The sequence below is a fragment of the Squalius cephalus genome (genome assembly GCF_949319135.1).
Source record: "Squalius cephalus genome assembly, chromosome: 9".
In the NCBI taxonomy this organism is placed as follows: Eukaryota; Metazoa; Chordata; class Actinopteri; order Cypriniformes; family Leuciscidae; genus Squalius; species Squalius cephalus.
In genome coordinates, this window is record NC_137130.1 from 27801876 (window position 1) to 27817082 (window position 15207).

Sequence of the window (15207 nt, forward strand, 5' to 3'; positions counted from 1 at the left end):
GATCAGACAAGACAAGGTTTCTTTGCTCATTGCTATTTTAATCAAGCAGCTTGACTGATACAAGTCTATAATGAAGTTGTGTTTTCGACAGGGCTCTGATCATAGAGGACCAGATCTCACTGCTGAAGGGTGCCACCCTTGAGATCCTTCTGATTCACTTCAACATGTTCTTTAATGAGGTGACAGGCAATTGGGAGTGCGGCCCGCTGCAGTACTGCCTGGATGACGTCATGCGAGGTGAGCGTCTGCACAGGTTTCCATGAACCTCAGGGTCAGGTAGGGCTGGGTGGTGTAAACAAAAACAAAAACACATAAACTCTATACACTATACACTAGAGTACAGAGGTTTTAGGGTCAGTAAGATTTTTTTAAAGAAATTACAAACTAAGGTTTTTTTAAATTTGAATAAAATTAAAACTAAAAGATTTTCAAATCACATGAGCCAATATTTTATTCACAATAGAACATATATAACATAACAATTTTTAAAATTTTATGCACAAATTTGATTCCTGCTACAGGTCTCTAAATAGTTGGGACGGGGGCATGTTTACCATGGTGTAGCATCTCCTCTTCTTTTCAAAACAGTTTGAAGACGTCTGGGCATCGAGGTTATGAGTTGCTGGAGTTTTGGTGTTGGAATTTGGTCCCATTCTTGCCTTATATAGGTTTCCAGCTGCTGAAGAGTTCGTGGTCGTCTTTGACGTATTTTTCGTTTAATGATGCACCAAATGTTCTCTATACTTGAAAGATCAGGCCAGTTCAGCACCCGGACTCTTCTATGACGAAGCCATGCTGTTGTAATAGCTACAGGATGTGGTTTTGCATCGTCCTGCTGAAATACACAAGGCATATGTTGCTCTAAAAACTTTATATACCTTTCAGCATTCATAGAACCTTTCAAAACATGCAAGCTGCCCATACCATATGCACACATGCACCCCCATACCATCAGAGATGCTGGCTTTTGAACTGAACACTGATAACACACTGGAAGGTCTCCCTCCTCTTTAGCCCGGAGGACACAGCGTCCGTGATTTCCAACAAGAATGTCAAATTTGGACTCGTCTGACCATAGAACACTATTCCACTTGGGAATAGTCCATTTTAAATGAGCCTTGGCCCACAGGACACGATGGCGCTTCTGGACCATGTTCACATATGGCTTCCTTCTTGCATGATAAGAGCTTTAGTTGGCATCTGCAGATGGCACGGTGGATTGTGTTTACCGACAGTGGTTTCTGGAAGTATTCCTGGGCTCATTTAGTAATGTCATTGACACAATCATGCGGATGAGTGATGCAGTGTCGTCTGAGGGTCAGAAGACCACAGGCATCCAATAAAGGTCTTCGGCCTTGTCCCTTACGCACAGAGATTTCTCCAGTTTCTCTGAATCTTTTGATTCAGTGATTCAGTGATGTTATGCACTGTAGATGATGAGATTTGCAATTTGATGAGAAATTAGCTAATTTAGTGGATAAAAGTGTAAAATCTCTCAGTTTAAACATTTATCTATGTTCTATTGTAAATAAAATATTGGCTCATGTGATTTTGAAATTCTTTTAGTTTTCATTTTATTCAAATTTAAAAAACGTCCCAACTTTTCCGGAATTCGGGTTGTAATATTTCTATTCACCTAGGATGCATTAAATTGATAATTTATAAAATTACAAAATTACTTTACTAAAATAAAATTAAGTAAATATTAAATAAAATTACTTTCTATTCATCACAGAATGAAAATAGGTGTTAACAAAAATATCAAGCAGCGCAACATTGATAATGATAAGAAATGCTTCTTGAGCAGCAAATCAGCATATAATAATGATTTCTGAAGAATCATGTGTAAGCCCGTCTATATTGGTCCAATGGGGGTCTCCAATAATACGGGGAAGGTTTCTCTGCGCGTTACTGTCTTTCCTTTTATGCAACACAGCAAGATTAAATGGAACACAATTTTCATATGTATTTTCTCGTTATTTCATCTGACTCCACAAATGAAAATGTTTTAATGATATCTGTGCATCATTAAACGTGAGCGAATGTTTGATTATTCTTTTAACTCTGATTATAGTTTACCCGTCTAGATTAGGAAGCTATATCACTTAGCAGTCCTTCTCCTAAGGATGCACGACACAATCTCGCCAGTCTGACTTATCAAAACAGAGGTAATTGGCTAAATATCTGAGATTTGCCGTATTCACACGTACAAAATAACAGACACTTAAATAGCCCCCTTGAATGCCACCTCAGGAACTTAATTCACTCGTTTCAATTAGTAGAGGTCAAGACCACCATTAAAAGACGTTAGCCGATCAACTTACTTTTCTTAAAATGGCTTTGGTTTAGTCAAGCCCGTGGTATATCCACGTACACTTATCTAAAAGAACATTAAATTAGAACAGAGGTTATGGGACGCACCGGATCCAGGTTGATCAAACAGCATTTGCTGATTCTGTACGGAAATAACTCGCCCCCCCTCATTCAAGTACACTTGAATCTGATATCCAGTATTAGTCGTCACTAATGTCTGGCTAGGGCTGTGTTGAAAAAATCGATTCACCGATTCTGAATCGATTTTCATATTAATTTCTAAAGATCGATCCGTAACTCAGAGGATCGATTTTCCCCGTGAACTTTAACTTTCCGCGTCATTGAATTCACGCATGCGCGCGATGTGGAAGGACATTAAAACAACGTCAGTAACGTTAAGCAAGCGGTTGCTTTGAAAACTCCAGAAACGCTCAAAGCTGCGATCTGGCACCATTTCGGATTCAGAAGCAATGCAGAGAACGAGCTTGACAAAAGCAAAGGTTTTGTAAGTTCAAATTTTATTTACATTCTGATAGAGACGCGCGGTTGGCGGTTACAGCCGCGGACTCCGCGGATAAACCGTGGATCGGGCGGATGACGTGACGAAAAATTATATTTTCGGATGGGTGGCGGGCGGTTAACCAATCAAATAAAAAATATATGCATACATTAAGCGGATGGCGGGCGGGTGCTGTTTTGAAAATTGGTCAAAAACGTTGGTGCGGACGGATGAGTTTTGTGATGCGGTTGAAATAATAGCCCATCCGCGCATCTCGTTGTCTGTTTACTGTGAAGCCAGTAACCAACAATCTGTTTACATTTGCACTGGCTTAGAACAAATGTGTTCTAAATGTTGATCATTAAAATAAAAAATAAAGGTGCATTTGCATCTGAACTGTAGCAGCTTTTTGGAAAATTCTTAATGTCATTTTTAATAATAGGCCTACATCAGGTTCGCGTCTAAATAATCGGTCTACTGCTGCTGATATACCTCTGCGTCCTCGGTCGTCTACACCAGTGCAAGTTTGTGAAAGCAGTTGTATCAACACTCTGGAAGGGGGATTGTTCTTTACAACCACCAATACTCCATTAATTTGCAGTTGAATGTCTATAATAATAGTATCAATATGTTGCATAACTACAGTCCTGTAATTCAGGTAACAGCTGGAAAAAAATGCTTTTTTCAAAAACCATTATCTAAATCTCGAAGATCGGATCGGATCGAATCGAATAATGATAATCGATTCAAGATCTTGAGAATCGGAATCGAATCGATTCTTGAAATTTGAATCGAAACCCAGCCCTGTGTCTGGCGCAAACTTGTGGAAATATACGAATCCTATAATCTATAAGAGTAAAAACAGTCTCAGAGTCAGTCAGAATAAAATCAAACGTTTACAATTTATTGACCAGGTAATGAAGCAATAATTCAAAATCCAATTTGCAAGAATAAAATCATCAGTTAATCATAACATAACAACAATTCAGGAATCGAGGAATTTGTAGAAATTATTACCTGGCAACGAAAATTACACACAGCGGTTGTGTGGGCAGTCAACCTACAGACTCCCCGAACTTTCTGTCCCCTTTCCTTATATACCCAGATAATTCAATATTCTTACCAAATGGTGGGGTCTGTCATTATAATTAGATTTTGGCTCCCTATTCAGGGATTCACACTAGGAGATCAGAATTTGTATTTGAATAGGTTCTTGTTTTACATACAGGAGGTACAGTCTGAATGGAGGATCTGGGGGAGGGAAACACCTTTAAGGGACACATCACTTTTCTCATATTTTATAACTTCTTTTAACTTTTCATTATGGTTAGGAGAATTAGACCATTTTACCCTGCGCACTGAGACACTTTAAATGATATCAGACATGCATAGATACTTCTTGTACATAGTTTACATTGCATAGTGTATTTCAGGTGAGGAGGAGGGGGGATTGAAGGGAGGATTGTGTGTGAAGTGTGAACTGCACTGTGTGCTGCGTCACAGAAATCCCTCTTACATATTCAGGAGATAGTTCAGAAATCCCTGTTACATATGCAGGAGATATTTCAAGTGTTAATTCTCAGGAGGGCCTTTTGTTTCATCGAGGGGTCGGCCAGACGAACTGGCACCAGCCTTACACGTGACCCTGAAGACTGGAGTAATGATGCTGGAAATCACACAGAATACATTTTACATGATATTAAAATAGAAAAAAAAAATCACAATATTGCTGTTTTATCTCTACATTTGATCAAATAATTGCAGCCTTGGTGAACATTAGAGACTTTGTTTTGAATCAAAAACAGTTCATACTTTTCGGGACAATCGTTAAAAAAATGAAATTAATACTAAAGAAACAAAAGGGCCATTGTTAATAGATCCAAACCAGAAGTCTGGCATCAGTGCAAAAACAACTTCACATTATATAACACTTGAGCTAAAGACCACAGAGGAAAAAAAAGAAAAAAACGTATTATAAAACGGATGCAACCAACTCTAAATTCTGCTGGGATGAGTCACATTAATGCTGTACTTTGTGATGTTGGACGGCAACTCTAAACTACATGTCATTACTAAAAAGCGGAATTTAACAACATCCCTAAATGTCAAGCTGTTCCTCGTCCTGACTTGTTCGGGACACATCATGTTCTGTATGTTCACGTTACATGTAAATCAGTGGTCAATGAATCTGGATTATTTTATCAGGTATAAAGGATGAACTTTGTAATGTGCATTAGTATTTTAATGCTCATTACACTCAGTGAACATTTCATGTACAATATAGCATTTTGCTTAAAAGGAAGAAAGCCAGGGAACCATAACCACACAAACCAGTAAAGAAAGCAGGACTACTTTAATGAGACAGTGAAAAGGTATCTGCCCTCACTCCAGCTGAGAGAAAGAGAAGGAGAACACAGGAGGAAGGAGTGAGAGAAACCCCTTACAGTGCAAGAGAGGTGTTAGGAGCACAGCAGGGAAATATCTGAAGGTAATGAGGGTGCAAAAAACCCAGCCAGGCTTTCTTTAAAATGATTCTATGAAGCGGTCTCTGGATTTTTGAAATGCATGCATCAGTCGGTGTGTGTTTATTGGCTTTTTTATTACTTTAAATGTAAACTTCATGCTTATTTATGACTGAAAATATCTTATAGCTGTATTTCTCATGTCTGTGAGGTAAGGAGCATTCGCTGAGAGCTGACCTGTATCACTTGACTGCTGCAGTTTCATTTCAGCATTGATAGTGTTGATATTGAAACGCATAAATTCGAGTCACAAACTGCTCTGAGTATAACATCATGGCAGGCCCGGTTCCAGACAACTCATCATTACCAATAATTGGAATAGAATATTAAAAAATAATTTGATTTGAATATTTTTCTATTAATCTATTAGTTTGCCTTTGCATTGCTTTAATGCGTTACTATTTTAACATGTAATATTTCTGTCCCGTGCAGAGTGAATCCAACATTTATATGTAGGCTAGATGTCACTTCCGAAACTTTGTAGCATGCAATTGGTCATTGGTCCTCTTAGCGGCATTAAAAACAAGTTTTATTCAATGGATTATATAGACTGTAGCCTCGAAAGCGAGCCAAGACTTCTCCCTTTACAATCACTAAAATGCTGTCGCTTTGTCAGTTCATCGCGATCTCACAAAGTTCCGTTATTATCAATGAAGCTGTCAACGATGCACAATAAATCATGTCTAGGCCTACACATGAGAGGTTTTGTGAGGCTGCATTGCTAAATAAAACTCTGGCATTTTGAGCGGAGTGGATTCTGACTAACTTAAACACCTCTGATTGGCCATTGCGTTCAAGAGATCAACAAACATGTCTGTGATTGGCTACATTGCTCACCACTGCAAAAACACGTTGTAAATGGATACATTTGACGTTCTCCAGAGCACAAACACAAATATGCACTGGAGCATTTGCTAAATCTGTTTACTAGTATGTTTACACTAATGGTCCAAAGTTTGATGTCAATAAGATTTTTTTTGTATGCTTTTGAAAGAAGTCTCTTATGCACTTATTTATTTGATCAAATATACAGTAAATGTAGTATATTGTGAAATATTATTACAATTTAAAATGACTGTTTTCTAGACATAGACATATACATGATAAAATCTGCATTATGTTGTCTTGTGCTTTTAATATTGTATATGCATGTACTGTATATAGAAGTACTTAAACTTGTCTGTAGCATTTCCACCATATGCATCTCTTTTCTTTCTTTATGTGGCATAACAAGGGCCCATGCTGGCATAATCCAATCCATCCTTGATTTTCTCTATACATGTGCTTCTCAAGGCTGTGAAGTTTCCATAGTAGCTTGAGAACTGGCATTTCATTACAGATTGACTAATTGCTCTCTATCTCAACAGTCCTTAATAGGCCGCTATAAAAGAAATGATTTCTGAATTGAATGTCCAATTGTATGTCATCACCCCGACAACCAAATGCTTACAGCTGTTATTCGCAACAGCAAATCTATTTAATGAACCCTTGCATTGCTTCAAACCAGACAGACATGACTGCTTTACCCTGTAGACGTGAGCCTGCCATAGAGAGGAAAAATCACAAACAAAATCCCTGTAAAGTCTCAAATGCTTCTCCTATAGCCTGCAACGGGATTAAATGGAGATAAAATGGACATATTTGTGTAAATCCCCTGTACTAAAGTACTAAATAAGTCAATGAAGTCAGATTTTTCAATATCAACTTAAACATTTCCCATCTTCCAAGATCAAATGACCTGAACAACGCAAATTTGTATTTTACTTTATTTTATTATTTTTTTATTCTTCTTCTTATTTTATTAATGAACTTAAACATTTCCCATCTGTTTCTTACAAGACCAAATAATTTGAGCTATGCCCATTGATTTTTATTATTATTATTATTTAACATCTAAAACAGGTGCTTAATGCTTCAATGAAATATAACTTAGGACTCCTATGTTATAAAAGAGAAACCTAATTAGTGTTAAGTATTTTTATACTATTATAGTATTTTTTAAATATTAGCATTTATTTATATTATTTATTATTATTTTCGGTTTTCCTTTAAATTGTAGCAATTTTGTTATGTGCTTTAGTAGTTTTTATTCATTTTTATTTTTCTATTTATCTTTCAGTTAGTTGCTAAGTCAACATTTCTAACATTACGTTTATTAAGTGTATGTTTTTCAATTAGTATTTATATTTTATTCAATTAAAGAAAATGATTTTTAATAGGTTTCATTTTAGTTAACAATAACAAAACTGCAGTATTCTTGTCCTCTTAAAAATGTGTTCCTCTTAAAATTGAAATGTCAATAAAAAGTAAATTAATCTTAGGTGATATTTCATGTTGTAGCATGTATCGCGTTTACAATTTACAAGTTTACATCATGCATCAATTTGTTGCTTTCTTTACACTTTATCCTTTCACCATAATTTGTCATTTGTTCCTTCATTCCTCCTCCACCGGGACAGCTGGTTTTCAGCACCATCTGCTGGACCATATGATGAATTTCCATTACGCATTGCGCAAGCTGCGCTTGCATGAAGAGGAGTATGTGCTGATGCAGGCCATCTCGCTCTTCTCACCAGGTACCTCAGATGAAGCTCAGCATTCACATAAACACACATGAGCCGCTGTTTAAAGGGATAGTTCACCCAAAAATAAAAGTTCTGTCATCATTCACTCACCTTCAAGTTGTTTATTTGTTCTGCTGAACATGGAAGAAGATATTTTGAGGAATGTCGGTAACCAAACAGTTTCTGGTCCCCGTTGACTTCCATAGTCATTTTTTTTTCCATACTATGGAAGTCAATGGGGTGGTCCAACTGTTTGGTTACCGACATTCCTCAAAATATCTTCTTCTGTGTTCAGCAGAACAAAGAAACTGATACAGGTTTGGAACAACTTGAGGGTGAGTAAATGATGACAGAACTTTTATTTTTGGGTGAACTATCCCTTTAAACAGAAACGTCCATTCACTGCCATTATAAAGCTTGGAAGAGCCAGGACATTTTTTTAATATAACTATGATTGTATTCGTCTGAAAGAAGAATGTCGTATACACCTAGGATGACTTGATGGTGACTAAATCATGGGTTAATTTTCATTTTTGAGTGATCTATCCCTTTAACCTCTCACGTGTATGTTCGTCCACAGATCGCCCTGGTGTGACGCATCACAATGTGGTCGACCGTAACCAGGAAACACTAGCTCTCACCCTGAAGACCTACATCGAGGCAAAGAGGGCCGAGCCAGAGAAACAGTAAGGATGCTTTCTCTCCATCTCATTAGGAAAATGTTTCCTTTGATTACATTTTCAGTCTAACCTTCTCCTCCTGCTAGTCTGCTATACCCAAAGATCATGGCGTGCCTGACCGAGATGAGGAGTATGAACGAAGAGTACACAAAACAGGTGCTGAAAATCCAGGACATTCAGCCTGAAGTGTCTCCGCTTTTGTTGGAAATAATAAGTAAAGACGGCTGCTAGGACACTAAAGATTAAAAGACTAGTCAAAACTTGCAAGGACAAGGGCGGTGACTACTGATGGTGAACTACTGAACAGCAGCACACGGTAATCGTGAAATTGTTATTAAATGTAATGTAATTGTGTTTAGTTTATCTGACAAGCAGTCTTTTTTTTTCGGAATCTTTTCGCGAAAGAAGATTATGTGGTTCATAAGCAGATGTAGGATGTCACAATACTGTTTTATCTCTTACATTTCCTGCATGAATGAAGCTTGAAATGCGGGGTTAGATTAAGGGGCCGTTTACACGACACCGATTTAAAAGCGGAACTAAAAACGTAAAACTTGTCATGCGTTTTGGCCGTTCATTTACACGACAACAGCGAAAATGAGTTTTTTGCGTTTTTAAAAGCGAAACCGTTATTGTCTCTGTGTAAAGTACAAAAACGCGATTTTGCGAAAACGGTGACGTAGTGTTTCGTTACAAAGTGACGTCGCCAACTACTGGCCTGACATGAATAATACGTCGTTTTCGCACATCCATGTGAACGGGGATTGTTTTGACAACGTTGTCGTCTCTACGTGAAAAACGCAAGGAAAAACGTTTCCGTTTTTAGTATATCGTTGTCGTGTAAACGTAAGATTTGGTAACACTTTATTTTAGTGTTTGTTACACGTTACATGTAATTACTGCAGTGATAACAGTAAATTATGTATAATTAAATGCCCTAAACCAAACCCTATTCCTAACCCTGTAGTAAGTACATGTTCTTAATTAATATTCCTCAGTACTTATATGTATAATTACACTGTAACAAAGACACCTTAAAAATAAGTGTAACCAAGATTCGACTTGAATTTTCCCTTTTTGTCATGAAGGGTAACACTTTATAGTAAGGTTCCATAAGTTAACATGAACTAACTGCCTAAAGCATTTATTAATACTTCGAAAGCATATTAATTTCAACATTTACTAACACATTATAAAAGCCAAAAGTTGTATCTGTTCATATTATTTAGTAACTGTTGTATTTTATTAACTAACTTAAATTAAATATCCCAAACATTAATGGGACCTTATGAAAGTGTTACCTCATAAGCTTTGCAGGGTTTAAGAGATTATTATTATATAATATTATGTTATTGCTGCAGCGATCACAAATTATAACAATGAAAATATGATAGTATGATGCATACTGTGTTAACTGCCGTATGTCTTGACAAATCTGTTTATTTATTGTTTGTGTTTAAATGTGGTATAAGTTAATTGCTTGCTTCTAATGGTGTCAGGTTATATTAAATATATTTTAGTAGCTATATTTGACAAGACAAGAATGTAAATGTACTTATGGAGTTATGAATCTCATAAAGAACATGTTCAGGTCATATTTTACTCTGCAAAAAAAAAAAAAAAAATGAAATAATGTATTACAGTAATGAGAATGTGGTTTTTTTTTTTTTATGTATTATGGTAATGAGATTGTTCAAAATATCTTTGATTTTGTGAAAGTGAAATTTCTGGACCTGGATAATGTTCTTTAGGTTTCGTGAGATTCACACTGTGATGTGTGTCAATATACAATATTTATATATATTGTAATAGCTAGTAATTTCATCTCTGTTGTGAATATTAGAAACAAAGCTTACTGTATTTTGCGAAACATTTATATGTCTACAATTTTGAAGAATCTCTGAAATTTTAAGACACTTTCTTGAGAAGTGATTGCCTTTTGACAGTTTTGGAGTAAACTTTTTTTCACTTAGTACATTCAGGTTTTCAGATTTTACTGAACAGACACCAGAATAGCATTTAGAGGTCATTTGGAACTTTTTTTTGGTTCTTTTCACTAAACACTTAACAATGACTATCAATGTGTATATTGTGAGCTAGTGTTATGTGTGGATGTGACACATGACAATGTAGAGCGGATGTTTCGGGTTCCAAACTGGGTGTGCAGTATTTTATGTGAGTCTTTCACATATTTGCTCCACATAAAAGCAGAAGATTCAGATATCAGGTATCTATGTAAAGGTCAAACTCTTTTGAAAATGCCTTCATGTTGCCATTTTGTGTAGATTAAGGAATTATTGCATCCTGCCTGCAAAATGATAAGGAAACTTGTCATAACATGAATAATTACTACACAGTACACTCAGGTTTTTTCTCTTTACAGTGGTTATTTTTCAATGTGAGACATATATGACCCTCTCAGGAAAATAAATGCAAAATTGTATGAGAATTGTGTGCCGAATTGTTTACTGTGCAATTGTGTAAATCATTTACTCATAATGTACACTGCTGTTTAATTTTTTATGTTTTTGAAACAAGTGTGAGATGCTCACCAAGACTGCATTTATTTGATTAAATATACAGTAAAATTGCGAAATATTACTACAGATTAAAATAACTGTTTTCTATTGTAATATATTTTCAAATGTAATTTATTCTTGTGATGTCAAAGCTTCATTTTCAGCATCATTACTTCAGTCGGAAATCGTTCTAATATGATGATTTGATGCTCATGAATCATTGATAAATGTTGAAAACAGTTGTGCTGCTTATTTTTGTGGAAACCATGATAAAAAAACAATTTCATGATTATTTGATTACATTTAAAAGCATTTCTTTTTTAAATAGATTTTTTTGGTACATTAAATGCATCTACCATATGCTGAATAAAAGTATTCATATAATAAAAATAAATAAATAAACCTAACAAACCCCAAATGGCATCGTGCACTTTTTTTTTTTTTTTTATTAATAATATTTTTATGCGTTTGGCAGATGCTTTTAGCTAAAGCAACATAAAATGCATTCAATTTACCGTATATGTTTAATTTGAACCCAGGCACTTACCAGAATCACATTTAAACAAAGCAAGAGTGGAGAGGAAAAAAAAAAAAAAAGAAACATTTAATTGAACTTTAATTTAATCTAAATGGACTGAATTTGAGATGAGACACATTTTGGGCTGCGAAAAGAAAGACACATGGCAAATGCAGGGTCATTTCCAAGCTATCCTACTCTTTATTTAATGCAAATTACAGTACCAGGTAACTAGTCTCTGAATCCAAGTCACACCAAGGACCAAAACGGACATATTTACAAGGAGAGGAGACATTTAGCATACCTTCACAGAAAAAGAATATATTTAAAATAAAATAAAAATTTCAGTCACAAACAGAGGCATTCAAGTAATATTAATGTTATACAGGTTGCTTTTTTTCTTTTTCATTTTAAACCAAGACAACTTTTTTTTCCCAATAAGTGTATTTAATGCGATAGTCTGTAGCCCACAGTCCTTAAAACTTTTTTTTTTTTTTTTTTTTTTTTTGTCTTTTTTTGTGTTTTGGTAATTGTTTTTAACCCTTGTGTCTTTACATTTTTACTCTAACTTTAGTCACGAGAAGTGGTCACACCATTTGTGGAAAGCGACACATCTATGAACGCGTATCTTACAAGCAAAGCTTTACATTGAGGGTGCGGGGATGAGGGTCCGGCGGGTGCTACGGGACATCTCTACTGCGTACTGTCAGCTGGCCAACGAGCCAAAACACCAAAGAAATCATTATTGCCCCTGGGATGTGTCGCAGTTACGTCACAACACGCTCATAGTTGGTTCGCTTTGGTAGTGGAACGAGTGTAAGAACGTACATTGTGATTGGCTCCACAGGAACGTGACTTCCTCCACACACAAAAACATCTTTGTGCCAATGAGTGAATCCAAAGCAAAAAAAATAAGGAAAAACCATCGAGTGTGGTTTGTGACAGAAAATGAAGTCGGCTGTCAGTCATTCTGACTTGACCAATCAACAGCACCTGCAGAGGGTCACAGGAAGGGGTGTGGCCTGCCTTGAGTGTAGACAGAAAGGGGGTGTGGCCTAGGGACAGGAAGTGTATGGAAGCAAAGGCACTCCAAACTATAGATACACTATACATTACTAGATATAGTTACAATAATATAGCTGGCACCTACTGTACAGATAAGATTGAACTATATGGCTGGAGAAAGCTCCTTGTCTACAGTATCCAACAAACAGGTCATTCTTACCCTGATCTTTTAAATCTGTTTTTAATCTTTTTTTTTTTTCTTTTTTCTTTTTGATCCATTTTTCATTTAATCCCTCGTCTTTGTTTTCGCTCATTAACAGTTCTCAGGTCAGCATATATATGTACATAGCAGAACACACGCATGTACACATTCACTCACACATGCTTACAAATTATACAAAAATAAAAGTAAAATAAAAGTGTAAAAGCCAGAATTTGGTGAGGAGCAACATTTCTGTACTGTATATACATGTCTGCCGTTTTCATGTACTGCTATACTTTGCGTATTAAGACATTCTGGATAAAGAAAAAGTACATTTTCCTGTAAGCAGGTTGAAAGTATGTGGAAATGTAAGTAGTGGTTGAACCAACACAGCCAGTTCAGTTTATTAACATTACGAGAGTCGTCTCCGTGAAGTCTGCGCCACGTCGATGAGTTGTCTTCATCTATTCTTTATGTTTAGCTGTAACTCGCAGTGTGAATATGAACAATTAATCCGAGCGTTACAACACTGACTCGCACGCGACAATAAATAACGGGAGGAAATCAGGACAGAAGGTGATTGTAATTCTACCAGGCGAACAGAAAACAGCACAAAAGAGCAAAACGCTTGCAAGAAAGGAGCTCCAGCAAAATGTGTCCAAGTTCTTAGTCATAAACATACTGTATTATTTCGGTCAGCGGCAAAATTCGCCGCTGCCCTGACAATCCGTGATGGATTCTGGACCGATGATGCTAGATATAGATCTATATATAACTATATATATATATTTATTTTACATAATGTAAAGTAATATATAAACTGTGTATGTATATATCATACAAGAACACAGAGATGGAGACGCACGTCTCACTTGTCAATCAAAATGTCTGCCCTTCCCCTTAGACCGCCCATTTTATAAAACAAATAAAACATTCAGCAGACTTAAAAGTCCAGGATCATCTGCAACAGAGAATTTCTCTGTTAGCTTTGTGGTTGGAACATGCGGTTTTTACATTTATACCTCTTGTATAGTGCTTTGTGGTTTTTTTAGGATACAATTAGATACGATATTTCCTTTAGTTTTGAATGCTGCATCATTTTCACCCAATACATACATATATATATATATATATATATATATATATATATATATATATATATATATATATATGTGTGTGTGTAAATATATTGGGTAGCCATGCGCTATAAGAGACCCAGAAAAGTAGAAAGGGACAGAACGTGTAGCTAGAGACAGTCCAGGTGAGAGAAGGGGAGTCCAAATGGAAACGGAAGTGGATGGATCTGGCTACCGGATTGCTTACATAACAAGATTGTCCTCTGAGAATGAAAAAAAAAAAAAAAAGTTCCGGCTGGTCACAGACCAGGTTGTATGGTTTTATGGTTTAACCCCCCCTCCCAACCGTATCCTCACTGATTTCTCTGTCTCTGTCGCTCTTGTGAACTACACCCGACAAGGCTTTTCCAAGTATCATTTTGAACTCTTTCTGAACTTCGTTAAAAAAAAGACGTAAATGAAGGTTGGCTCTTGCAGTCAGAATAAGAGTGGTGGTTACATGACTCAAATCCTGCCCAATAAGCTGGTGAGCAGTGGGGTGGGCGTGGCCCTGGAGGCAGGGTCAGTTCTGATTGGCTGGAGCTCTCAGGTTGAGGTGTTGGAGGCGGAGGCAGAGGCTGCAGTTGTGGTCTGACTGCGATCACTATTGGCATCTGCACACAAAGAGAACATATTTTCATTTTTATTAGTATATACTGTATGTTATGTACTGTCTTAATAAAATAATAAAAAGTCACATTAAAAGAATTCCATTTTAATCAGTAGTAATGAGTAAAATAAATAAATAAATAAATAAAACATCTTCACCACTTATTACTATTTGTAAAACGTCCATAAAATCTAAATCAAGTGACCAAGAAAGTCATATGGTCCAAACAACATGCAGTAAAAAATGAACTAGGAGTGTGCGATTGTAATTGTTCATTTAACAACGTGGAAGCTGACATTATCGTGTACGTCACTTACTATGCAATAACCAAACAAAAACTTGCCTTGAGAGTCCACTTATTCATGATGTTGCCAAGTAGAATAGTTTGCCAGTTTAACTATGCCAGCAAAATTCAATATATAAAGGCTAAAAGGCGTTTTTGTCTTATATTTCTATGTGATAGCGTTAAGTAAAGGCCTGTTCACACCGGGACGAATTTCGCGCGCGATATTCGCCGATGTTTAACGCCTCGTGACTAAACAAAGGGCGCCAATGTGAGTGTGCACACCGACGCGAAAAACGCCACGCGTAAAAGCGTCATTTTTTAAAAAACGCCTCGGCCCCTTTTATTGACATAAAAGATGATACACATATCTAGTAA

At 36.3% G+C, this 15207-nt stretch overlaps 2 protein-coding genes across 5 annotated transcripts in view; one reads left to right on the top strand and one right to left on the bottom strand.

Moving 5' to 3' along the window:
• The window catches only part of nr1i2 (nuclear receptor subfamily 1, group I, member 2), a 29402-nt gene extending 16873 nt beyond the window's left edge, over positions 1 to 12529 (top strand). For 2 of the 3 annotated variants that reach the window (XM_079880889.1, XM_079880888.1), the window contains 4 exons: positions 92 to 237; positions 7794 to 7910; positions 8479 to 8584; positions 8665 to 12529. In XM_079880889.1, coding sequence (XP_079737015.1) covers positions 92 to 237; positions 7794 to 7910; positions 8479 to 8584; positions 8665 to 8809 — 514 coding nt within the window. In that variant the 3' untranslated portion in view covers positions 8810 to 12529. The remainder of the gene's footprint in view (positions 1 to 91; positions 238 to 7793; positions 7911 to 8478; positions 8585 to 8664) is intronic. The other variant, XR_013822245.1, reaches the window with a different exon arrangement.
• Positions 11793 to 15207, bottom strand: part of gsk3ba (glycogen synthase kinase 3 beta-a) — a 65298-nt gene continuing 61883 nt past the window's right edge. For both annotated transcript variants that reach the window (XM_079880893.1, XM_079880894.1), the window contains exon 11: positions 11793 to 14550. In XM_079880893.1, the coding sequence (XP_079737019.1) occupies positions 14483 to 14550 (68 nt within the window). In that variant the 3' untranslated portion in view covers positions 11793 to 14482. The remainder of the gene's footprint in view (positions 14551 to 15207) is intronic.